Here is a 26,090-nt window from a genome sequence, read left to right as displayed (position 1 = left end):
TTTTGCCATCACTTTCTTATATCAATGCTGTCCTTACGTATGTAAAATTTCGTTTCATTTTGGCAACTTCTTCTAGGTGCGTCAATTTTTTTTATTAAAGTGTATACCATTACATAGCACAGTCACTCCTATTCATACAATGTTATAGTTTTAAAATTAACAATGAACCGTTTGAGGCACAGTGGTTTCAACAATTGGCTAAAAAGAAAAAATGGTGACCTCAAACAAAGCCACTGTTCCTCAAAAGGTCAAAATGATAAATCTAACAACGAGTAGTAAACAATTTTAAAACTCATTCCAAGAAGATAATTTTTTTCATTAAAAATCATCTCAATGAAACAAGTCATTACACTAGATCTTTTTTTTCACACATGATCAGTTCTGAATTCAGGCACATTACGACTAATTACAAGCATTAAGGGAAGAAGAAAAAGGGGAGACTAACTAAAATATTTAATTTAGTTGAGCAAGTTATTCAATTTACATTCAGAAAATAAGTTAGAAATAATTCATGCTGAAAATGAAGCAAGGTTAACACAATATCAGCAAAGGTCAAATGAAGAAAACTATTTTCCTGATTTTTGTTTCATGTTGAACTTTGCTAATGATATTAATATTTCAATATTTTTAATTAAAAAAAATAATGAAAGTTATCGAGTACTTTTGCATTATTCAAAATTTTTTGGATTTAAATGCAGTCTGAGAGTTATGGGAAATTTTAAGAAAGCATATCTACTGTTTGACCGCGGATTGTATGTAATTTGGAAATCTGCCAAGTAAAAACTATTCCATCTGAATGAATCTAGCAGGGGAGAAGGGAAAATAACGATGGGATTTTGATGCACGCGTTTTATAACGTCACTAGTGCCTTATTCATTTATTGCATTCCCTCAAATAAAATAAGGGAAAACAAAAATAGTTACCATGGTAACAACAAAAGAAAAGAAAATATTTTCATTTCGTTCAGGAACGTAAAAGCAAAATGGTAAGCTCAAAACTTTGTTGTGAATAATTAAATCAATTACTTTTTGCCGTGAGAATATAGATCGAATATACTTCAGATTTAAAAAAAGTGATGCTGAGAGCCAATTTTCATTTTTACAAAACTAAGGCTAAATAATAGAGAGGCAAAAGTACATATCTGCAACAAACCAACTAACACCTCTATAAACTAATAAATATGTCCATTTCAGCCTATAAATCGGATATTAGCCTTTCCATGTAATCGATGGTCAAACAGTAAGTTTAATGTTTTACACACATTACTTATCAATTATCAATACTGAATGATGTCTTTAAAATGTTTGTCTCCGTTTTGTTTTTAAGTTATCTCGGTCAACTGAATGATAATGTACATACCACTTTTTTCAGCAGCACCACCTTTTACTATCCTTCCAATGACAACAGCTTCTCCTTCGTTTCTGACTGTTGCACCCTAGAAGAAAATAGAAACTTGAACTTTGATGTTCAATGAATACAGTTTCTCTATAAGCAATAATAGTTCTTTTCATTATATGAAATACTAAAATTGAAAATATGTAGATAGCTACAGGAGTGGATTTGCTTTAATACATTTCCCAGGATGGCCAGATAATACCAACACCAGAGATATTTTTAAAACCTCTAAAGCATATATCCAAACCAAACCAAACCCTATGCAACTCAGTTTTCCTGACCAGAGGCTCTGAGGTGCAAGGCAGATGCTCCGGTTAAGTGGCAAGCCTAACGTGGAACCCCCAGTGTTTGGTTCCCAAGTATGCTTGGTGCTCATTTTATAGACCTACTGAAGAGATGGACGGCTGAGTCGTCCATGCCCAGCCCCGAAATAGAACCCAGGCCTGTAGCGTGGGAGCGCGAAGCGCTGCCACTGAGCTTCAAAGCGTATTTCGCTCATTGAAAATTGGAAATATGCATCAACAGTTTTGTCAAGTGTATTTTCACACTTTAGATTTTAAATGAAAATGTAGCATCATGGAACATGGAGAAAAAAGAAACAAATGGATTTTTTGAACATTTTACTTAAATGTTTCGTCAGTTTTGAAACATAAAAGGCAAAACATTAAACATTAAAAATCAAAATAGTATACATTTTTCTTTCACTTGCATCTTCCATTTCACCCTTACAATTTTTTTTCTCCTAATTTTTTATGGAGTTTATCATTACTATTGTCTTAACTGCTTACATATCTTTCACTTCACAAAAATGAATTTCACTCCTTTAAAAAATATCATGGCATATTTTCACACCCAGAAAGAAACCCTAGCTATATCTTTGACCACCAGAATATAGCTCTTTCCCTCTCCAATAACAGTTAAGGGAAGGATATTTCATGCGAAAACAAACAAATGCTAATAATGCCTAAAAAGCAATTCTATTTTTGTATATTTATGTGCTTAATTGAAATGTATACTTACAGATGTGTTAATATCTTAAATAGCCCAAAATTTATTTCCTTTTAAATTTGCCACTTTCTTACCTATTTTATAAATCTGTTACTCCCTGGTTACATTAGTTTTTGAAAACAAAGTTAAAGACTTATTCTCAATAAGTCAAAGTTATGGGGACTGTAGAAAATGAAGAACAAGCAAATCAGCTGCAAGAGGATCTAGATCATATTACGGAGTGGGCTGATAAATGGGGTATGGCTGTTAATGTTGGGAAATGTCAAGTGCTACATTTAGGGCATGGAAATAAGTGTACAAGTTATTATTTGCAAGGTTCAGTCATTAGTCAGGCAGGCAAAGTTACTGATCTGGGGGTCCTAATAAGTCAGGATTTAAAGTTTAGCCAACAGTGCAGCATTGCTAGCAACAAAGCCAATAAGATGCTTGGGTTTATCAATAGATCTATTTCAAATAAATCTAAAGAAGTTCTTCTGCCCTTATATAGAAGTTTGGTAAGACCCCATTTGGAGTATGCTGTTCAGTTTTGGTCTCCTTATCTTAAGAAAGACATTAATGTATTGGAAAGGGTTCAAAGGCGGGCTACAAGGCTAATAAGTGGACTTTCCCACTTAGATTATGATTCCAGGCTTAGAAGGCTAAAAATGTACAGTCTTGAGCAAAGGAGAGACCGAGGGGACATGATTCAGCTGTTTAAATTTATTAAAACGAAAGATGTTACGTGGTTAAAGTTTAGCACTGAAAACAGGACAAGGGGTCATTGTTTTAAGCTATTTAAATCTCAGGCTAACATGGATATTAGGAAAAATTATTATTTTAGCAGGGTAGTGGAACCTTGGAACAGCTTACCGGAAGAGGTGGTAATGAGCAAAGGAGTAGACAGTTTTAAGAGGGCCATTGATCTTCACTGGGGATTGTAAATTGACTAGGACCAGTCTAGCTGGGCCCAGAGCCTGTTGCTGGTCGTCACTTTTGTATTTGTATTTGTATTTGTAAATTTTGAAGCATAACTTGAGTGAAGGATCCACAGCCATTTCATATTTTAGTTTAAAAATTAATATCAGTTACACAAAAAAACTCGATTAAAAAACGATTTTCTTTAGATTAATGATTTGATCATAAAATGATAATGTATTATTGTAGTTGGAAGCAGGATTACACCCAACTTATTTATTACAGCTGAAATAAATCTCATGGCACCAGTGGCAGATTTATTAAGTCGCAATTATGAAGGGCCCCCCATGACCAAAGGGGAAACAAAGATGTACTTAAAATGTTTTACATAGTTCTGTAATAGACAGAGCGGCCCCCAAACCAGTAAATCCAGCACTGCATGCCACTTTATCAATTAACTAGTTAACTAAAAAAAATTGAGTCACACTTTCATAAATTATATCTCAAAGCTGGCTAAGCTATTGAGAATTTATTCATTAATAATAAGCTAGAAATATTTTTTTTACATTTCATTTCAGCAGAAATACAGCTGTCCCATTCTTCTCACTTTCCGATTCTCCATTACTATTACGTATAAAGTATTTTGCAGGAAGAAACTGTATTCCTCAGAATGAATCATTAATATACTATCACTTAATTCCAAAATACAAGGTACTCAAACAACCAAATCATAAATCTTTGCAGAAAAGATACATTTAACAACAGTGCTCATTTTTTAAAACTTTCCTATGGTTAAGATCTTACCCTCAGAAGTCTCAGAATAAAATAAATCAATGTGTTGCTTTGTTTTTGTGTTTTAGAGGGTATTCATCAGCAACACATTGTGACTTTTCCAATAAAGAGTGATTATAAACTTACCAAAGGCTCATTGGTTTTGTCAATCCTGACGATCTTAACACTTTCTTCAGTGTATTGTGATGCTCTGTCTAACAGTTCTTCATCAGGTGTAATGGTTGGCACAGTTTGTCGTTCAGCAATTTTGTCATGCGCTAACATTAGGCCTTCCATCTCATACTTACTAAGAATATCAACCAGTTCTACAGCTTCAGGAAAAGAACTTTCTTGCAACATATTGATTGCCTGAAATTTGAAAGCACACATTAAGTTATGAAAATATGTAACTCTTCAAGACATATTTTGTGTACAGGTTTGTTTAAAAGTTTCCTGGACCTTGTAAAGAATTTTGCTCTTACATCGACTCCATTCAAGTACAAAAATACAAATGTTTTAAATATTATAGTTAAAAATGCCTGATGAATGAATGCTAACAATTGCCACAAAAATAAAACTTGTGCTATTGAGTGGAATTTTTATTTTAGTAGAACTACTTATTAAAAAAAGGGGAGGAGGGGACTTTCATTCAGGCCCAGATCTATTCCCCCTGCAAAAAAAAGCAGACCACCTAACCGCCCACTGGATTCCTCTACCCCCCAGAAAAAAAAAAGATTTTTTTTAAACAAGTGATTGATGTATGTTTTACTCTGCTACAGTATTTTTACTTCCACTTAAATTCATTTGTTTAAACGTTTTATTTATTTTTATATGTTACTGTTTTAAGGTTTATAACTTACTTGTTTAAACGCTTCTGGGTAGCTATGTGGGTTTTTTATCCTGATTTTTGAAAACTCATTTTATTTATAAGCTATGTAAGCAAAAGAAAACAAGCCTCCCATAACTTCACATTGACCCCCTTCCCCCTTTGCTTGTGTGCTTTAGTAATATGTATTGAGTTTCAATTTTTTCTCACATTTTTACCGAAACATTACAAAATATATTGAACTGTTAAACCTTGAGTTTTGCTTTAAAAATTTATTTTGTAATTTTTTTTTTGGTTTCTTGAGCTATGTCCCCTTTCCCCCGCCCAGTCTTCGGGTACGTAGACCCGGGCCTGCTTTTAATACTGGACCTTAAAAGAAAGTTGTTGCTTATTCTTTATAGAAAGGGACACACAAACTCAATTTCCAAAATTACTGGTTGAAAAATATTTTTACCTCTTGTGTTATCTCTTGTGCTTCAGCTGTAACAGGCGTAGGCGGACATCTAAAACAACACACTTCTTGAACTTTATTGTGTATGGCAAGTATATTCTGGAAGTCAGCATTTCGAATGAGACTTTCTACAAGCATCAAATCAGAGTCTTTATGTCCATTACCCTGTAAGCTGGAACTTAACCTATATAAACTTTGAAGCAATTCAGATGCACCTGTGGAGCATATTATAAAGAGAAAAATAAGCAAATAAAGCCATAATACAAGAAGATAACATATCTTATTTTATGGATACGAAATATTTTAAGATACTTTTTGAGGACCTTACTCAGCATTTTCAAGGACAACAACACAAAAAAATGACAAGCCCAATGCATTTCAAAATTAAAAAAAATATTTAAATGCAGAAAAATATTTAGAACGTTATTAATATTATCTAAAAGCAAGAAAAGCAGTTGAAAGAAGTCTTTTTTCTAACAAATCAGCATTTTAAATAAAATTTAAACAATAAAAAAAAATTACATTATTCATTTGTTACATCCTGGAAAATAAAAGTCAGAAAATACATCTTCAAAACCTTTGTTGCTGTTTAAAACTGATTTTTCGTCATAATATTATCCCCTGCCCTCCTCCCCCCAAATAAAGATAGAGAGAAAGCAGGCCAGTTATAATAAATTCCCCATTTAATGCATCTTATAAGAAAAATGCATCAAAATAAAAACAAAAATTTATGTTTTAAAAACCAGGGGCAGGGGGAGATCAATTGACCCCCTCCCCCAATTGCTGAAATTTTCTATTACAGTTTAGAGAACCAATTATTCCGGATACCTGAATTTCCTGGTTTCTGGATAGCCGTTTGCCAATTGTTTATGAAACCCAAATTACTATAATATATAGAAAAGCATCTTAAAATATGAAGAAAATAGTTCATAAATGTTTATAAACTTCAATATATAAAACGTATTAAATGGAAAAATCATTTTCAGGCCTAAAAATGTAAAACATTCACCAAATGCTCAAAGAAAAAAAAGGTAAGAAAAAAAAGTAAATAAATAAAATTTACCGCAGTATTCAATAATGTTTTTAAAAGAAAGAAAATGAAGGGTAAGATACATACTGATGAATGTAAATGCAATTTTTTCTAGTGTATGAAAAAAGTTGGTTTCGTGAATGCGTTTTTTCTTTTTTTTCGGTAAAGGTTTTGTTTTGTAGATTATATATTGCGAAAGTTGTTAATTGTTACTTTTGTGTATTGAATTAGTATCAATAAAAATTTCTTGCAGCCAAAAGTCTTTCAGATCATTAAAATCCATGATACAATCCGAAAAAAGCGCGAATCTGGTATTTGGCATTTTTTGCACTTTTCACGTAGTCACTTATGCCAGGGGTTCTCAAACCGCCTCGAGCCTTTGCCGACTCGAGACACCTTTTAAAATATTAGATTTTTTTCGCGCCACTGTAGTCTATCTCTATTAACAAAATTTCCTCTGGGGTTTGTAAGTCTTATTGAAATAAATATATCAAATACAGCAACAATGATGGTTTTACTGGAGAATGAAAATGTACAAGCAGTAGCGTAGCCATGGGGTCTAGCGCCCCTGGCGAACTAAAGAAATTGCGCCCCCTCAGGGCCGAATTTCTGAAGAAAACCTTCCACATAGGAAGTCACCGTAGGTCATTGTGACCTCCCAAAAAAAATTTTTTTGGAACATTTTGATTAACTGATTCAACAAATAGGAGGCTTTTTTTTTTCTTTTTTAGAATTGTTTTCAATGATGCCCAATGTTCCTTCTCAGTAGATTATATGTACCTCCTCTAGCTCTAATTTTAAAGCATTTTTTAAATTCTATAATCAAAAAAAAAAAAACCTCTTAAATTTTTTTATAAATCAGTCGAAATACTGCCCCCCTGGCTGCTGCACCGCTGGCGAGAGCCACTCCTGCCAACTCCTATTTACGCTACTTACTGTGTACAAGTTTTGTTTCCGAAATGTTCAATATATGGACCTTTCGTACTGCGGCAGATATAAAGTCTTAAGTCTAATTCTTGTTTCACTCCCTGTAATATGTCATGATCAATCTTAGAAAATGCGATTGTGATTCTTTGGCGTAAATATTATAAATCGCATGGCCCATGGGGCACAAACTCACGATCTTTGAAGTAACCCGATTTAAAAAAATCGTTTGGAGATAGGTTCGGAGAGCACGGTGGCCACGGAAGAAGGTGGTTGTTGTCATCAGAACCTCGTCAAATTCAATGACTAGTCTGTCAGATAATGGGGACAGCCCCATCTTGTTGAAAAATGAATGATCATTGATGGAGGCATGTTACTGCATTATGCAAATTTTTTTGGAAAACAGCAAAAATCATGCCCACTTACATGTAAAAATATTTAATTTTTCAAAGTCGGGGGATTGAGTCTCCTAAATGTCGGACCTGGTGTGGAGGAACACAGGAATATTAACTTAAGTCTCAAAGAGTAATTTTACCGAATGTTTTGACAAGCTCTGGAGTGGAAGCTTTGGTATCTTCTACTTTGCCAACCAAACGACTGGATCCTCTTCTGGAATGAACAGAATCATCGTCTTCCAATTCAAAGGCAGTGTTGATGACACCATGTTTTGGAGGATGAGGAGGGTTGGCCTCGAGAGATTGAAGTTTCTTAGACCCCCTCAATGATGTTCGGAGAAATTCGTCTTCTTTGGCTTGCTTCTCCTCTGCAAGTTTCCGACGCCTTATGTCCTCCTAGAATGAAATGACGTTCATCAATAAAGAGTAATCCTAGCGTCAATGACCAAACGTTTACCTAACTTTCAATAACTGCATACCCATTTTGAATTTTCAAGATGTAGAGCAGGAAAATATTTTTATTTTGACACCTTTTCTATTTAAATGGAACCTTTTTGAGCCCAAAACTGTAAGTTTGTTTATTGTGGGGGGGGAGGGGGTATTCTTTAGCATGACCCCTCCTAAGATGGTAGTCTGTATCTACCCCTGTAACACACATATGTATTAATGCTTGTTGGAGTATTGAACAGGAAAAGTTCAGGGGTTACGGAACAGAAAGCCTGTTTTAAGTTAATAATTTTAAGTTATTAAAGTTCAAGTTTTGTGCATACTCCTCTTACGAAGGAAATTAAAACATTTTATTTTTTCTAAGTAAATATAACTATACTTTTATTAAAAACTATATTTTTATCAGTAAAAAAAATCCATTTTTCAGTTTTTTTTTCAGAAAGCCCTTCTATCCGGAGAACAAGAAATTGGTTTATTAAACCACTCCGAAAATGTACAGAAATTTCACATCTCTAATTGAGACTGATGAAACAGCCGGTAATCACACTGTTAAAAGGTGCATAAAAAGAGCTGGTTTTTATTTTAATTCAGGAATATTTGCAAAGTAGAACACCCTTTTTAGTCCTTTTCATCTTGATGAGCTGCATTTGAAAGCTGAAGCATTCAAAAAATCATTATGAAAGCCAACGGATAAAACAACACCGGTTTGATTAAAATTTTCAAAACCCACGTGAAACACACGCTGAGAAATTTACTCCAACTTTTACAAAACAGAACGCTCAACTGCTCGTTTGCCAGTATTGTCGATCGAGTAGACCACCCATGAAATCCAAACACTAATTTAAGAGAACAGGATTTCTATATATGTTTGACATCAAGGGGGTCAAAATCCGGGGGGGGGGGGGGGCGAAGAAAATAAGGCCATTTTTGCAAGCCTGGTGAGGCACGTTGGACCGCATAATTCAAACAACATTTGTTATAATTTTAGTCATAAATACTATTAAACTTTGTAACTACCTTATTCTATGTTGTGTGTAGAGTAGAAATGAAAACAGTCGGAAAAACAAAAACGGAAAAAGAACGTTTTTTTCCCCCGAGTTTATTTCTATTTCGGAAATATTGAATTTTTTCAACTTTTCAGGAAGTTTTAATTGAAATTTTCAGCAAAAAGTGATAAAATAAGAAATTTCTCATACTTAAATTCTGATGCTATATCCTCCCCCAACCCCCCACTTGTATATTAAAATACAGTCTAACTTTGATAATGCAGGTTGTTGTATGATAATATAATTTGCATATAGATCAAAAAACCTTTAATACTCTTTGCCTAAAAAATGAAACCAATATCCTTAGTGAAGAATTTGTTTTTCTTCTTCAATAAACAAACAAGCATAACTTTTATCATCAAACTATGTTTCTTCTGACTGTGCGAACTAATTGTCAGGGTGCAGTAAACACAAAAAATAACAATATGAAAAGACCTTAAGCAATCAATAAATTTAATTGGTTTCAAACTGGTAATCTTTTGCAGTAATACAGAGGTGCAACTGCTTATTGAAATTTTCATCCAAAGGTCACAAGTCTTTTACCTTTAATCAATCCTATTCCCTATAAAGCAATTGGTTTAGAGAGTCCAAATTTTTGTGTAGTTTTAGGGTATAGCTTTGACTCTTAAAATAGGCCATACGGTATAATAAATGGGATTGAGGTCTAGTTAGTAGAGTGTCCACTCTAAAGATTATATCATGTCAAACACAATGCACCTTGTACCACTGTTTTTTTCTCCATATGAACTGGTGTGGAGTCAAATCGAAATGTGCAGTCTACATTGCTGTGCTGAAGCACTCTTAGGTCCACAGAAGTACAACAGCTTCTAAAATGTCCTTCTGGTACACTTTTTGCTTCATTTTACGGCCCTCATCCACAAAAAAACAGACATTTCTTCAAGTAAAAACGAGCTGATGTGTACATCACATGACTCCCTTTTACTCCAATTTAATATCATTTCGCCATTACTGGCAATTTAATCTAAATATCACCAACAGTGGCTAAATTGAAATCAGATTTTTAAAAGAAAGAAAAAAAAAAATCGCCAAATTTGTCGCCAAGTTGGCGACAAAACTTGCCGACTAAAAGACTGGCGATATATCGCCAAGTGTCCGCCAAATTATACAACCACTTGAGTTTACATCGAATTAATGATTTCCCCCCAAAAAGGAGCAAAAGACCCGAATGCAACCAAAAAGGGAGGTGCACAACTAGACCCCACTAGGAGTCTACGTACCAAATTTTCAACTTTCTAGGACATACCGTTCTTCAGTGGCGGCTCGTGGGAGGGGCCAGAGGAGACCCGGGCCCCCTCACTTTTTTCAGACAGTAATTGTTAACTTTTTATTTATTTTCCCCTTTTTTTCCAGTGCGTGCGTGCTTGAAATTAAAAGAAAATGAATTGTACCGTATTTTCCTGCATATAATCCGCGGATTATTTGTTTAAAAAAATGCGAAAATGAGTTGAGGGTTATACGCTGCCGCGGGTTATCTGTTCGTGTGTATGTGTGGTTTTTTTTTTTCCCCTCAACACCTAAGTATTGAACCTCAATAGAATTTACAGCAGGATTCGCCGAGAACGTTGTTGTTTATTAAATCCTGTACTACTAATTTATTGCATTTCTACGACAAGGTTACCTCAGCTTTCTTTAGATAACAAAAAATGTGTGGATGTTGTTTATATTGATTTTCAAAAAGCTTTTGACAAGGTACCGCATGTTGCTCTTCTCAGCAAGTTAGCTGACATTGGAATAAGAGGAAAAACTTTACTTTGGGTTAGAAATTGGCTTACTGGTAGGAAGCAAAGAGTAGTTGTGAGAGGAAATCATTGTAATTGGAGCGATGTTTTAAGTGGGGTTCCTCAGGGATCAGTTTTAGGGCCTCTTTTGTTTATTATATTTATGAATGACATCAATGAAAATATTTCTGGAAGTATGAATTGTTTTGCTGACGATGTAAAAGTTATGGGGATTGTCGAAAATGAAGAACAAGTAAAACAGCTGCAAGAGGATTTAGATCATATTACTAAGTGGGCAGATAAATGGGGTATGGCAGTTAATGTAGGGAAATGTCAAGTGCTACACTTAGGTCATGGAAATAAGCGAATGAGATATCGTTTACAGGGTTCAGTCATAAATCAGGCAGAAAATGTTATGGATCTGGGTGTCTTTATAAATCAGGACTTCAAGTTTAGTCAACAGTGCAGTATTGCTAGTAACAAAGCCAACAAAATGCTTGGGTTCATCAATAGATCTATTTCAAACAAATCTAAGAAAGTTCTTCTGCCTTTATATAGGAGTTTAGTAAGACCTCATTTGGAGTATGCTGTTCAGTTTTGGTCGCCTTATCTGAAGAAAGATATTTTTGTATTGGAAAGGGTTCAAAGAAGGGTAACTAAATTAGTAAGGGGACTCTCAGATTTAGATTATGATACCAGACTTAATAGGCTTAACATGTGTAGCCTGGAGCAAAGGAGAGTCAGAGGGGACATGATTCAGTTATTTAAATTTATCAAAATGAAAGATGTAAATGGATTAAATTTTTGCCGGAAAAGCAGGACAAGGGGTCATTGTTTTAAGCTATTTAAATCTCAGGCTAACTTGGAAATCAGGAAAAACTACTACTTTAGCAGGGTCGTGGGCACTTGGAATAGCTTACCGGAAGAGGCGGTAATGAGCAAGGGAGTGGATAGCTTTAAGAGGGCCATTGATCTTCATTGGGGACTAACTAACTGACTAGGACCAGCCTAGCTGGGCCCAGAGCCTGTTGCTGGTCGTCACATTTGTATTTGTATTTATATTTACATAAATTGAATGTTCTTCTTACGCGATTCAGGCTATGTAAAATAAACAACATACAGTAAAGAAAGAACCCCTCCATTTCCACAAGGTTAGACTGTTTGCTCCTTTCTTGACTCTTTAGCTTCAAGTAATCAGCGTCTTATAATGACAATTTAGAGAAGAAATCATTATTTTTTGCAATTAGTTTTGAATATACCTTAAAAGTTATTACTTCTTCACGTTTTTAATTTGGTTGCTAAAATTGTATGTTAAATCAAAACTTCTTTTCTTTTTTTTTTTGCATCCGCGGATTATACGAAGCTTTTTTTTTTTTTTTTTTTGTCAAATCTTTCGATTTTAGTATTAATTTGAAAAAAAAATCCAGGGGAGAACTCCAGAACCCCTTCCCGTAAAAATCTTCAAAGTTTGTCTCAATTTGCATTTTTGGATCTCAATTTCGAAAAATTAGAGAGGGAGGAGGAATTGATTTCTATTTATTTAAAAAAATAAATAAATAAATAAAAAAGATTTGGAAGAGTCCCGAAGCAGCATCTCAAACCCTAAAGTCAATAAATATGGCCTATAACCGCGTTTTAAGGCTTCAATTTCTACAAATTCCCGCGGACTTAAAATGAAATTAATTTCACTCATTCAAAACAATTAGTTATTAAAAGATTAAATATAATACTACTATTGAAAATATTAGATTAATATTGCTTTTTAAAATTTATTTATTTATTTATTTTGAAAAGTCAAGGGGTGAAAGTGCCTCCCTTGTAGCCCTTTACCGGTGCTGCACGGGAGACGTACTGCAGCTCCGAAACACGTACTGGATATAAATTTGAGATTAATAATTTTCGTGATGTATTTTGCAGCTTTTCCCTATCTAATTAATTAAATTTTATTTTTGAAAGTCAGGGGGTGAAAGTGCATCAGTCAACAGGCAATCATGGACATGTCATAATAATATCTTTCGTGATTCACTTAGTAGTTTTAGTATTTTGTAGCTTGTCCTGTGTTTAAAATGAAAATAATTTTATTTATTTAACACAAATAATCATTTTGAAAAAGTTTAAATATTAAAAAATATTTAAAAAGAAAAATTCTTGTTTTCAAAAATCGGGGGGGGGGGGGGGGGGGACGGGGGGGGGGGATTGCAACTGCTATCATGATCTGGCCCCCTCACTTTTTCAAGGCACGAGCCGCTACTGCCGTTCTTGAGTTATGCGAAATACATATGCACATATGCATATCCGCACATACATACATACGTACATACAGACGTCACGAGAAAACTCGTTGTAATTAACTCGGGAATCGTCAAAATGGATATTTCGCGTGTTTATACATTCTTAGGCACTTATCCACGTGTGGTCGAGTCGAAAAAAAAAAACTCAACATTCATTCAGGGGTGAGTAAAATGGAAATTAAGGTCGATTTTTGAGTGAATTTTTTTTCGCTAATACAATACTTCCTTTTTTGTAAAAGGAAGTAAAACATAAAACCTAGTAGAACTGTCGTTTTACTTGGTTAGTTCTTTAGCTTGAAATTGTAAGAAAACCGAAAAACAATACATTAACTAGGAGATATATTGTAAATTATTTTTTAATAATGTGAGGGACAAAAATAAATAAAGACACTCGTTAAAAAGAAATTTGTTTTCTTCCATTCGATGATGCAAACTTTGTCCGAGTTTTTTTTGCCTCACCCTGTATACTGCCGTGCTAAGAACTATAGTGGAGTCTGCAGTTGAGCTCAAACTGAGATATTGCGTTTTAAAGTTTGGCTCATCCATATAATGTGTGTGATTCAGATATCTTTTTTTTTTTTTCCAGAATTTTTTTAAAAAATACTTTTTGATCAATTAACCTTAAACATTTTATTTATTAAGTAATATACGAACAACTTGGTTAGTTCGGCAGTATAGTTAAATGAAACTCCAGTTTAATTCTTGGTTCAGCTTTAGAAACCATAACGCAGTTTTGGTCTGGGGCTTCTGTTGGAAAGGTAAAGAAAAACCAAGTTAGTTTTGGGGAAGATAAAGAAAGATAAAGAAAAACCAAATTACACTGAATTAGAAACATGGGCGGATCCAGGTAGGGGGCCATAGGGGCCCTGGCCCTCTCCGACCCTCCGAGAAAATTTCAAGAATAGTTAAAATCTCTTTTTTTTTGAGCAAAAATGATGCAAAAAAGTTCTCTTATAATACTCGTACATACAGAGTCTAACAATAAGGAAAACAATGAGAGGGGGGGCCATGCCCACTCTGAGAAAGCTTCAAAAATAGTTTTTTAGAGCTAAATATTAAAAAAATCTTTATTATTCCTCGAAGTGTAGTAAGAATATAAAATAAAAAGACCCAGAAGCCATAAAGCTACACTAAGGAAGTTTCAAGTATAGTTTTTTAAACCTTCTTTCCTAGCTTAAATTGAAAAAAAAAAAAAAAAACTTTATTGTAATTCATGTGAAGTCTAACAAGAATGGAAACAATGCCAGAGGGAGGGCATGGCCACCCCACGAAAATTTCAAAAATATCAAGCGTATACCAAATAGTTGGATTCGTTTAGCATCAAGGGCCCGTCTTGTTAGATGTGTTTACTTCCCCCATGGAGGAAAGAAAAGGGATATGTGTTAGTAAGTGTCCGATAAAAAGTTATTCATTTAATAATTGCGCTTAAGTTAAAGTTGGATTTAAGTTTTAACCTGGCTTTATGCAATGCTATGTAATTATTCGTCATTCCCTTTTAAATATGGGACCCTCCAAACCACTCCTTTTCCTCTTGTTAATGTTACCAAAGATCGTCTACAAACCACGTTTGAAAAAATAACACTTAAAAGTTTCCAGGGGAGAGTCAACCACCTGTCATTTTCGCCAACATCGTTCAATATCGGCCTAAATCTTGTTTCAAGAGCTTGAGTTTCAAATTATTTCCTGGGGAGAATTTCTCCCTTTTAATATCATTGAAAGTCTTCAAGAATTACGTTTCTGAAGCTTCAATTTCGAAAAACTGCTGGTCCTCTAAAAGTTGCTCATGAATCATGGATTGCCTGCATTTGCAATAGTATGAGCTTTTTAATCTCTCCTCCCCTTAACATCATCAAAAATTGCCTCAAACAGCCTTTTCAGCTACAATTTCGGGGGGAGCGTTCCGAACCTCTTCTCCCTTCTCCTCTATCACTACCAAAGATAATTAGTTTGCATCTTTAAGACTGCAAATTAGAAACATTTCTTGGTATGGGCCCTCGAATTTCTCCTCCACATATCATCACGAAAATATCGTATTAAATTGCGGTTTTAGCTCTACAATGCCCCCCCCCCCAAAAAAAAAAAAAAAAAAAAAATCCGCCAGAGAAACCCCGAACCTCCTTCTTAACATTATTGGAGATAATGTTTGTGTTTTTAAGGTTTCAATTTCGAAAAATGGGCGGGGGGGGGGGGACGCACCCGAGACCTTAATACTACGAAAGCCAGTTCAAATGCATTTCTAAGATTAAAAATCAGAAAAATTTCCTTAGATGGGCCCTCAAATTTCTCCTCCCTCTAACATCATCAAAGATCGTTTAAAACTGCATTCTTAGAGCTACTATTTCGAAAAATAGATAGGAGAGCGCCCTAGAACCTCTTTTTCCCCAACATTACAAAAGATCGTCTGAAATGCGATTTTAAGACTACAAATCCGAAAATTTTCCGGCGGAGAAACCCCCAGGGCCCCCTTTACTTCGGAGTTAATATTATACTTACGGTTGGTTCATATCGGCTTCCTCTTAAATCAGAAGTCCTATACAGTCGCCTCCGAACACAGTACCTACTGATTACATAGGAACACCACTTTGAGGCGACGATATATGCACACGTTTGTTAAGAAAAAAGGAAAATTATTGGGAAAGTGCTCAGCCTTTATGTTAAACTTGTGAAACCTAGTGAAAATTCCTTTAAAAATGCTCTAGTTAAAGGTGAGCTACATTGATATTAGTAAAATTCAAAAATTTTTCAAAGCATCGTATTTTTCCAAATGACCCCCTCCGAGAAATTTGTCTGGATCCGCCCCTGATGGAGGGAAGTCTTCGAAAAATAGGAATTTTATGTCGAAATGTAAGTGTTATTTGTTATAATTAATATAGTTTTTAATTGATATCTACGCTAATTATTATCGGAAGATTATCAGGGCCCGACTAACTAAAAGTGAGGCTCAAGGCCCACAATTATTTGGAGGCCCCCTGAAGGCTATTATTTTAAAAATGTGTGTATTTTTTGTATAGTTGTAATGCTATGCATAATTCTTTAAGTAATTTGGGGCCCCTTAGGAAGAGCCCCCCCCCCCCCAGGCCCAGGTCTAGTAGGCCTGTGCGGTAATCAGGCCCTGAGAATTATGTTAAACAGCCAAACATAAAGATGGGAAGATTACGAATCCATCGATACTTGGTTCCATGGTCGCTGTCAGAGCCGTGTCCAAGGGGAGGGTTTTAGGGGTTAAACCCCTCCCATTGAAAGAAAAAAAATCATTGAATCATTAAACGATTTTCCAAAATGTATTTTAAGTTTTAATTAATTTTAGAGTTAAACTCTGATACAGTATTTACCCTCTTTAAAATTTCCCCATGTTTAAACAATTGGCATTTTCCTCAATTGTAGGATTCCCAAGCCCCTTCCTTCGCTTCTAAGTACTTGAAAAAATTAACGATGGAGGAATGGCTGAAGAGTCCGGCAATGCTGTAAGCATGCAGGGGAAAATTATTTAAAAGAATATTAGACAATGACGTAGCCCCCCCCCCCCCCCAAAAAAAAAAAAAAAAACTTAGGGGCAGGGAAAATGGTTACTTTGCTTACTGTTAGGTTTTTTTATGGTACGCCTCTTTAGTGTTGGATGAATTAGTCTTTTCACACATTAGAAAAGTGTTTCTATGAGAAACAGCAATTTCTTTTAAATAAAATCTTTTATTTTCATTAAATTCCTGTTCAATGTTATTTGATGGAAAAACAAAAGAAAAAAAAAGAAAGAAAAAAATTAGCATTAGGTGGCATAAAAGAAATATGTGTGCTTTTACAAAATGTTCAACTGTACAAATAAGATTTCATTAAAAAAAAAAAAAACACACACACACACACACACACACAAAGCGTATAAAAAAAAAAAGCCTAGTTAGCGAACTAAAATGAACTATTCAACACGCGTAGTTAGTTTTCCTTTGACAACGTAAGTTATAAAGGTAAAAAGTTTCAACCCCTCCCTTTATGAAATCCTGGACACGGGCCTGGTCACTGTCGTTTGGGAGAAGTAACTTGGACATACATACATAGTTGCATACATAGTTGCAAGCATAGTTACATACATAGGTACATACGCTCAGTTTTTAATTATATAAGATTTCAAGTTTCAAAGGCTAGTAGTCTAGTAAACGATGGCCAAAATAAGGGTGAAAAAACAAAAAAAAAAAAGTTTTGAAAATTGGCACACACGTACAGGAAGGGCGCCTGATGAACATACTAAAAGTCCCGGTGGCAGGGGAGGAGCTCGCAGCACCACTTAGGATTTTATATATATACATATATATATATATAGGTGTGTTTTTTTTTTCAGTTTTCGTCTAATATCTCAAAAACTATTCACTTGCGAACAAAATTGTTGTTTGACGAATTAAAAAGCGTAAAATTATCTTTAAAAAGCTTTTCTTATGTTTTTATTGTAGCTACAATAGTTTCTAAGATATTAATTATTTTGAAAACCTGACCACTTTTTCACTTATTTATATTTTTGGAGCCTCCTCAGTGATTGATTTGATGTGAATCCTTTCTCTTTGCAGTCTAAAGTAGTGAAGTCTAAAGTAGTGAGTCCCTTTCCATAAAGTCAATAAACATGGACTGTAGTTCCGTTTTTAAGGTTTCGATTTCTAGAAATTTCCGCTGAGACCCCTCAGCCTTTTTCCGCGTAGCATCTGCAAAGAAAGACTAAAATTGCGTTTTCAAAGCTAAAAGTTTCAAAAATTTGACCCGACCCTCCTTTTTTTATTAGGTGTTTTTTTTTTTTTTTTTTTTTTTTTTTCAATGTTCGCCCATAAAACTTTTGTTTGATTCAAAACAGATATATTCTCAGAATTTGTATCTGCTTCAATGATGGAAACGAACGTTTTGGAGACCGGGAGAGAGGAATATTTTCGTGTACTAAGAAAAAATAGAGAATCATTGAAATGATTCACTATTTTGTGTGTCTATGACTGTGCATTATGATTCACGAAAACCTTGAGGGGCACCTTGCGGCGCCCCTCATTTAGTGGCGCCCGGGGCGATTGCCCCGCTCGCACCACCGTTCGGACGGCCCTGAATTAGCCACCTCGTATTAGACGGAAACTATGCTGAAAAACCGCGTTTTATAAGAAAAGGATTACCTATAACAGAAACAATGAAACTTTCGGGTGACATGACATTTTTTTATTTTTTGCAAAGTTAAAAAAAAAAAAAAAAAAAAAAAACTGATGAACCCAAATCTGATGGAAACATATCCCTGTGGGAGGCTGCGACGATGCCCTCACACACCTCCAATTTTTCTACAACTGAAAAGAACCAGCCCGTGAGTATTTATTGATGTCCGACTTACCATTCATGAAATATTTCATTTTTAATTAGATTTTCGCCGCATTTTTAAGTGAAGTTTTAATAGTGTATTTCTGCAAAGATGATGGATGTGTCATAATTAGATATATGAAAGAAATGAACCTTCTTACGGAGATATCAGTACATTAAACATAAAAAAGCGCAGTGACCGTCGTAAGAAACTATTATCTTTATGTCTATTTCATTATAATTAACACGCAATAATTTCTTAGTAACGTCAGTTGTTAATGTTTTATCACAACTTTTATGCAAAACACTCTTTCAATTCAGATCTATAACTTTCGGGTTCCACTACAAATATCAACAAGCTCTATACGTTTTATCAACTCGTATCTGAGATGCCGTTCAAAGCCGCTATGTAAATTTGAACAGGATTGAAAAAAATTTTCATTACAAATTCCAAGTTCACCGTTAGAACGGGAAATATCATGCTATTACTTCACGGCTTCTTCAAGATGAATCCCAGAGGTCAAACCAAATAATTTGTTTTCATTATTATTATTTTAATTAAATTTAACCTTCGTTCAAGAAGTTTGTCGTAAGTGAAACTACATTCTTAAGCATGACCGAAGGGTATTTAAATACACTTAAAATGACCAAAGGGTGTTTGTGATCCGAAATTCTCGAAAATCTTGGGTTGCTGTTTCCGAAAATTTAGGGCTGACAACACATTCTAAATCTAAAAAGTTATTTAAAAAAAAATAATAACTTTCAAAATGGTTATTTCAATGATTTTTGTGCACAAATTTGAATTTTTTAACGAGGGGGACGAAAATTTTAGACCGTCTTCAGAAAATGTTACTTTACTCCACCATGACCCCCCCCCAAAAAAAAAAAAAAAGAAATTCTGTATCCGCCCCTGGATAGACATAACATAAAACTTCACCTTGAAACCAAAACCCTCCAAGATACATAATTCACGTTTTGGTTTTGCCTGAAAATAAAAAATACCAACCGCTCGTTGCAAAAGCAAAGCTTGTTCTTCCATTTGCGGCAACCTACCTATTCAAATCTGGATTTTTAACTTATTGTAGTCACCGAAACTAAATATTAAAGTCGTGTAAATGCTGAACCTAATAATTGACTCACGCTACAAAAACTAAACCCAATAAGTTAAAAATTGTGCCAGCTATAACAACCTAACTCTTCCCAGTAATTCGGAGTTAAATTTTGAATTTTAAGTTTTATGTTACCTATAGATCCGCCTGTTCAATTTGATTTTTGTTCTCCAGAATTGGTAAGTAAAGTTAAGCTTCCTACAAAGTTCTGTTTTTAAATAGTGATGCTTCCCTCTAATTGGTACTGGTTAATGTAATTATGTTCAACTACCTAGAAAGTATAATTATCTGTACACTTCAATGACAAGGATCCGCATTGAATATTTCTCCCTTGTCCGCTTTCCATTAAGTTTGAGAAGCGTTGATTTAGAACATCAATCAGCATGAAATACACCGACAGCTCAGTCAATTCCAGCCGAGGAGTGCAGTTTCGTACTTATTAGCACTCAGCGGGGAGGTAAATTACTGAATATATCAATCGGCAGTCCTTGTTTTTTTTTCTCAGGAGCATCGGAGATACATTTATAAGAAAATGACATTGAAATTTAACTTACTAACCACAAAACTTCAAATCTTTCTTAGTTTCAAATAAAAAATAATAGAGGACAAACCTGATATTTACGTATCCTTTCTAGCTGTTCTTCGCTGGCATTTTCTAACCCTTCACTGGAATCAACAGTAACTCTTGGTAAACTGTCCCTATCGATTAAATTTCCTTTACTGTTCAATGCATTTTTGTATGGTACAGAATTCACTTTTAAACTAGGATCATTTTCCGCAGATGAACTATCACCGGAACTATAAAGGAAAAATTCTGGATGACTTTCTTTCCTTTGATCGTTTGCATCAGGTATCTTCTGGGGAGGATACCTTGGTGCAGTTTTGGCAACACCAACAAAAGAGTCAGGTACATCTACCGCCATTTCTCGGTGTTGTTTAAGCTCTGATTCTCCCCTATTACCGTGGTTCCGCGCGGCAACAGTACTTATTTTACATCGGTCTTGGAAGTTCTGATCTGATTGTTTGGAACCCAACTGTTGCTTATGGAGATTTTCGTTTGGCGAGGACCTGAGTTTGTCGAGTAAATTTGGCAGTAATGTCTCCACGGACACACACTCCTGAGAGAAATTCGTGGTCACACAGTCCCTCCCGTTGTGGGATTCGACAAGAAGTCTTTCACGTGGAGGAGTTTCTGGAGACGACGGTGACATAGTCTCGTCATAACCCTCCCGATCAAGGATTTCTTGCTTAAGTTCAAGTTCTTGATCGTGGTCAGCAATTCCGATCTGACCATGACCGTTCATACCGCGCATTATCTGATCACGTCCGATTTTATCGGAGGATGGTGCGTTGACATAGTTGTCGAGGCGGTCTTTCTTGACGCGTTCTAAGGTGGCATTATGGATTTCAGGCACAGTGGTAACATAGATAGGATTATTTTCAATGACACCATTGAGTTCGGGCGTGCTGTTAGCGCATTCGTTCAGTTCTTGGGAAAGCTTCGTCATGTCCACTGGCTTGATCTTCTTGAGAGCTGACAGTTTCTCCAATCTTTCTCTGGCTTGCTGTTCCACGGCAATGACAAACGCATCCTGGACATTACTATTCCGAGACAAGTCTAATGCTGCAAGGGGAAAAAAAGGAATATTATGAAACAGCGATTTCCAAAGCATTTGCAACAAAATTCAACTATCACAAAAGCAAATTCAAAGAATCTGGAAATTATGTTTCGAGAACCTGAAAATGCAAACAACGCAAGTGGTAAAGAGAGATTTTAAAAAGAAAAAGAACACATGAATGGTTAAAATTAGGCATATTTCTCAACGTAAATGTTCAACGAATATTCATACAAACATATAGTAGTATCGTATTTACAGCAAATTAAATTTAATGTATGACTATCAAATATTTCTAACTATTTACTAACTTTTTTTTTCCACTAAAAACTTAATTCAAATTGACTATAGGCATCGGTTGCTGTTGTAACTTTAGAAAAAGCTGAAAACCTTGAGTTACTGATGTACAAGGGCGCCCATATAGGGTTGGGGGCAGTGGGGGCTGAAGCCTCCCTCCCCTTCTTTGAAATTAGAACTTCTTTGTTTTTAATACTCTTTTCTTTGCAAAAAGGTAAAAACATTTTCTCTCCAGCAATGAATAACTTATTAAAAATGTCAAATTTTTAATAACTGTAATCTGTACTGAAATCGGTTTATATGGGGAAAATATCCAGCTAAACCATGGGGTAAATGTCTGAGCCCCCCCCCCCCCCAACTTTAAAATTTTGCATATGGGCGCCCTTGCTAATGAACGAATTGGGAGAAACAAACAAACAAAAAAAGATTTGAGTAGGGAATTTTATAAAACGGCAATATGCTTTACCTAACCTGCGAGGTAGTGTTGCCCCAATAGAATATAATATTTTATCAATAATATCTTATGCATAGGGTCTGGTGGGGGAAAGTGGTCAATGGGGTAAAGTGGTCAATCGTCAAATAAATGGCTATAGCTTGGAAATAAATGTTCGAATGAATGTGAAAATTTTATTTTAGAGTAGGACAGTTAGAAACTATATTTTGAACACAAAATTTTACACTGGCAAAACTGTATTTGGCAAGAAAAAATATTATGTGTCAATTTGAAATATTTAAAAATCTAAACATATTTTTTAACTTGCTTGGAAAATTTTGTTTGCTGTAGTTATGAACAGATTAACTGCACAAGTCGCTTCCTACAGGTTTTAAGAACTCTTACTCATTAGCAGTTATCTGAATTCATTTTAGATAATTTTTTAGAACAGTTTTAAGTAAGATGGGGTAAAGTGGTCATAATATTAGGCTTAAACGAATATTGTTCATCTACTGTCATTTAATCTTTAAGTATAAAGCAGATATAAATTAATTATTAATTTCACTTAATGTGTATTGTTTTAACAGTAAACGGGGTTAAATATACGAGTATATGCGTATGCATATGTATATATACTCGTGCAGGCACGTATATAAACGAATTCACATAAATGCACAAACGTATTCACATACATACGTATAAGGGCATCTGCAAGTATTTTTATTTATACATATATACATTCTATGCATATATACACGTATATCCTCGCTTACACTCGTATAGATACAAACACTTATATACTGAGGTAGACACGTAAATACGCGTACATACTCGAGTAGACACTTACATACAAGCATATGATATAAAAGTATATAGGGTGAGTTTACATTCTTGAGCAATTTCTTAAAAGGTGTTAAAGGGGAGAATATGAATCAAGAAGCATAAGGAACATATGGTCACAAACACAATGCTGACGCACTACATGCATGCAAGGCAAGGAACTGATGGATGCAAAACAGGTCAGAAATTTGTTACACAAAGATAATTTTACACAACATTTGAGGCCTTAAGAAAGTTTTAAAGCGATTGATAAAAATTTGCGACCTCCAGCTGTTTTTTACAACCGTCGTAATCACAAATCACTCTCTGTTGCAATAACAAGACTTATGAAAAACTTTCATCAGTTGCTGCGTCTTTGTTGCGATGCTTGTATTAGAGCTACTACAGACCGTAACTTTTAAGAACTGCTCTAAATATTTCTTAAAAACTAAAACTTTGGGGGTTGTGTGCATGTAGCGCGTCAGCGACCATAAGTTCCTTATGATTCTTAGCTTCTTATCCTCCCCTCTCACACCCCTTAGATTTTTGCCCAAGAGCTTAAATGCACTCTGTAGGCATACATGTATATAAGGGTACATACTCGTGTACACATATATGTACTGGTGTATACGCGTAATAGTACGTTTATGCGTCTATACAGGTATATAATCGTGTTTACACGTATACATACGTATGTACTCGTGCTTCCATATAAATATGTATGCGTGAGTAGACACGTACAAAGACGCAGTGGATGTATCCACGAATTAACTCGTGTATATTCGTTTATGTATGCATGCATACTTATATTTGAGTATATACGTCTACTACACACATATATACTCAGGTATACACGTATATACCTGAGATACAAGTGCATACGCGCATATGACGCTTGTTTATGCGTATATACTCGTATATACACGTGACACGTATATACTCGTGTATACACACATATACTTGTGCATATACTTGTAACTCTAAAAATATCCGAAATATACAAATATTAAAGTTATTTATAATGGTTTTGCAGCCATTTTTAACTATGACCACTTTACTCCATGCTATGACCACTTTCCCCCACCCCATGGGGTGAAGTGGTCATAAATACATAGGGAAATAGAAGTTCTATAAAACTACTTAAATCAATATTTCTTTCCTGAAATTCAATGTACCGTGTTCTTTAATAATGCAATGTAAAATAACAACAAAAAAAGTTGAAGTGTTTAAAGAATTAATTGTATTTATTATCCACCTAAGTTGAAAACCTATGATTTTATGACCACTTTACCCACCAGACCCTATTCAATAAAATTTCCATTAAATTGCAGCGGTTTTTAAAAGCAGTAGGCAAGCAGTTATAATTCTAATCTCAAATATTTAACCATTTCCATAGATCTTCTAAATACTGAAATTGCGATGCTTTAAATGACAATTCGTCTCAAATTTTATGTTTGAAACATCTTAAGTGCCACAAACTTCACTCCGTCATTTCAAGTATACTACAACTGTTTACTTTGGAAGTTAAGCGCGGTTTTTAGCCTACTTTCCCAGTAAACATCAGAGAAAGAAGAAAAAAGCATGAAAGAAGGCTTAATACATCTTAAAAATATCCGAAAAAACAAAAAAAAGTCAAAAATAAATAAAATAGTTAGATAAATATTGAAAAATTAAAAATTGGAAAGTAGGGTATTGAGATGGGGAAAAATGTCTGTCGGTCTGTCTGTCTGTCGGTCTGTCTGTCTGTCGGTCTGTCTGTCTGTCGGTCTGTCTGTCGGTCTGTCTGTCTGTCCCCCCCTAATAACTTTTGAATGAATAGTCCGATTCGAACAAATTTTTTTTTGTTAGAAAGATCTCGGCGAGGACATCTCATTCCCATAATTCATTTTTTGATTTGAACAATTTTTCGTTCAATTTTGAACAGTTCAAAAAAACTTAACATTAGCGCCTACGGGGAAATTCAAATCAAAAATAAATCTTGAACTTAGAAGCGAAGTGGCTTCAAACAAACTTTGTAGGGAAAAACTTTTGATAAAAAACATGTATCGAAAATATCTTTTTGATTTGAACAAGTTTTCGTTCAATTTTGAACAGTTCAAATCTCTTAACATTAGCGCCTAAGGGGAAACTGAAAGTCAATATAGATTCCGAACTAAAAGGCGGATTTACTTCAAACAAACTTTGTTGGAAATAGCTCTTGACGACCTACTCCCGACTCCGACTCCGAGAATTTAGGGGCACCTGACACCGACTCTGACTCCTGTTCCCAACAATTAATCGGACTCCGACTCCCCGACTTCGACTCTGACTTCGTAGCTTTGGCAAACATTTATACACGGAGGACAAATGACTGACTCCGATTCTTGGATATTCGACTCCGACTCTTTTATCCCAAAATGAGATTGACTCCGACTCCGACTCCGCTGCTGTGGTTTTAACTGTGAAATAATTATTGTTGATATGATTTGTTTTTATTTTCACGCTAAAGTTTTAATTTAGGTATTCGCAACACATGTCCAACGAACTATAGGGGGCACTGCAGTCACTGTTTAATGGCGGAATTGAAAACTAAAACAAACGCATGTGGTAGCGAAGAAAATGCTAAAAGTGTTGTGATTTTTGTTCGTATGTATGATTTTTTCGCTTTATTCGTTTGAAAAGATTTTTCAAAGTCTTGTGGATATTCTGACCCATATAGAAAGAGATTAGAAACCAAAAAGTATTACGAAAGTAAACAATTAATGTAGAACAGTAAGTTGTTCTGAAGCAGCCATTTTCACGATGTTGAATTCGGAATTCATAAATTTTTGGTTCGCTTCGAACGGCATTTTCATTTTGTACCGTTTTTTCTATACATTAGTACATATTAAGTTCAGTTTCGTGACATTTCCAGCATTTGTTGACATTTTTGTCACATAGTGCACATACGTGGCAGACTGTCAAGAGTAACGTTTAACACTAGATAATTTATTTCTATGACTATATGATTGGATATCCAAAGAAATCATGCATTTAATTCATTCGTCATGGAAATAATTTACCTGATATGCGAAATCTTGTCAAGATACATTATTCTTTCACATAATTTTAAAACCATAACACTATAAACAGATTTTTGGCGAATTTTTATTTTTTATTGTTCAAATTCTTAACGTTCTTTCTGGATTTTTCAATCTGTTCTGCGATAAATATTTTCAAGAAAATTTATTTGCATACTGTCTATTTCAGTAGGATACTGTAGTAACAAATTTTATTTAAATCATTTATGTGGAATTAGGTTAAAGAAAAG

The 26,090-nt window shown here is 34.8% G+C and overlaps 1 protein-coding gene across 2 annotated transcripts in view; it reads right to left on the bottom strand.

Moving 5' to 3' along the window:
• The window catches only part of LOC129222781 (protein PALS1-like), a 203,997-nt gene that overhangs the window by 13,978 nt on the left and 163,929 nt on the right, over positions 1-26,090 (bottom strand). For both annotated transcript variants that reach the window (XM_054857318.1, XM_054857319.1), the window contains 5 exons: positions 20,248-21,260; positions 7,835-8,090; positions 5,349-5,560; positions 4,216-4,437; positions 1,360-1,435 (listed from right to left, as the gene is read on the bottom strand). In XM_054857318.1, coding sequence (XP_054713293.1) covers positions 1,360-1,435; positions 4,216-4,437; positions 5,349-5,560; positions 7,835-8,090; positions 20,248-21,260 — 1,779 coding nt within the window. The remainder of the gene's footprint in view (positions 1-1,359; positions 1,436-4,215; positions 4,438-5,348; positions 5,561-7,834; positions 8,091-20,247; positions 21,261-26,090) is intronic.

Source organism: Uloborus diversus, chromosome 5, assembly GCF_026930045.1.
Source record: "Uloborus diversus isolate 005 chromosome 5, Udiv.v.3.1, whole genome shotgun sequence".
NCBI lineage: Eukaryota > Metazoa > Arthropoda > Arachnida > Araneae > Uloboridae > Uloborus > Uloborus diversus.
This window is presented reverse-complemented; position numbering and strand designations above follow the sequence as displayed.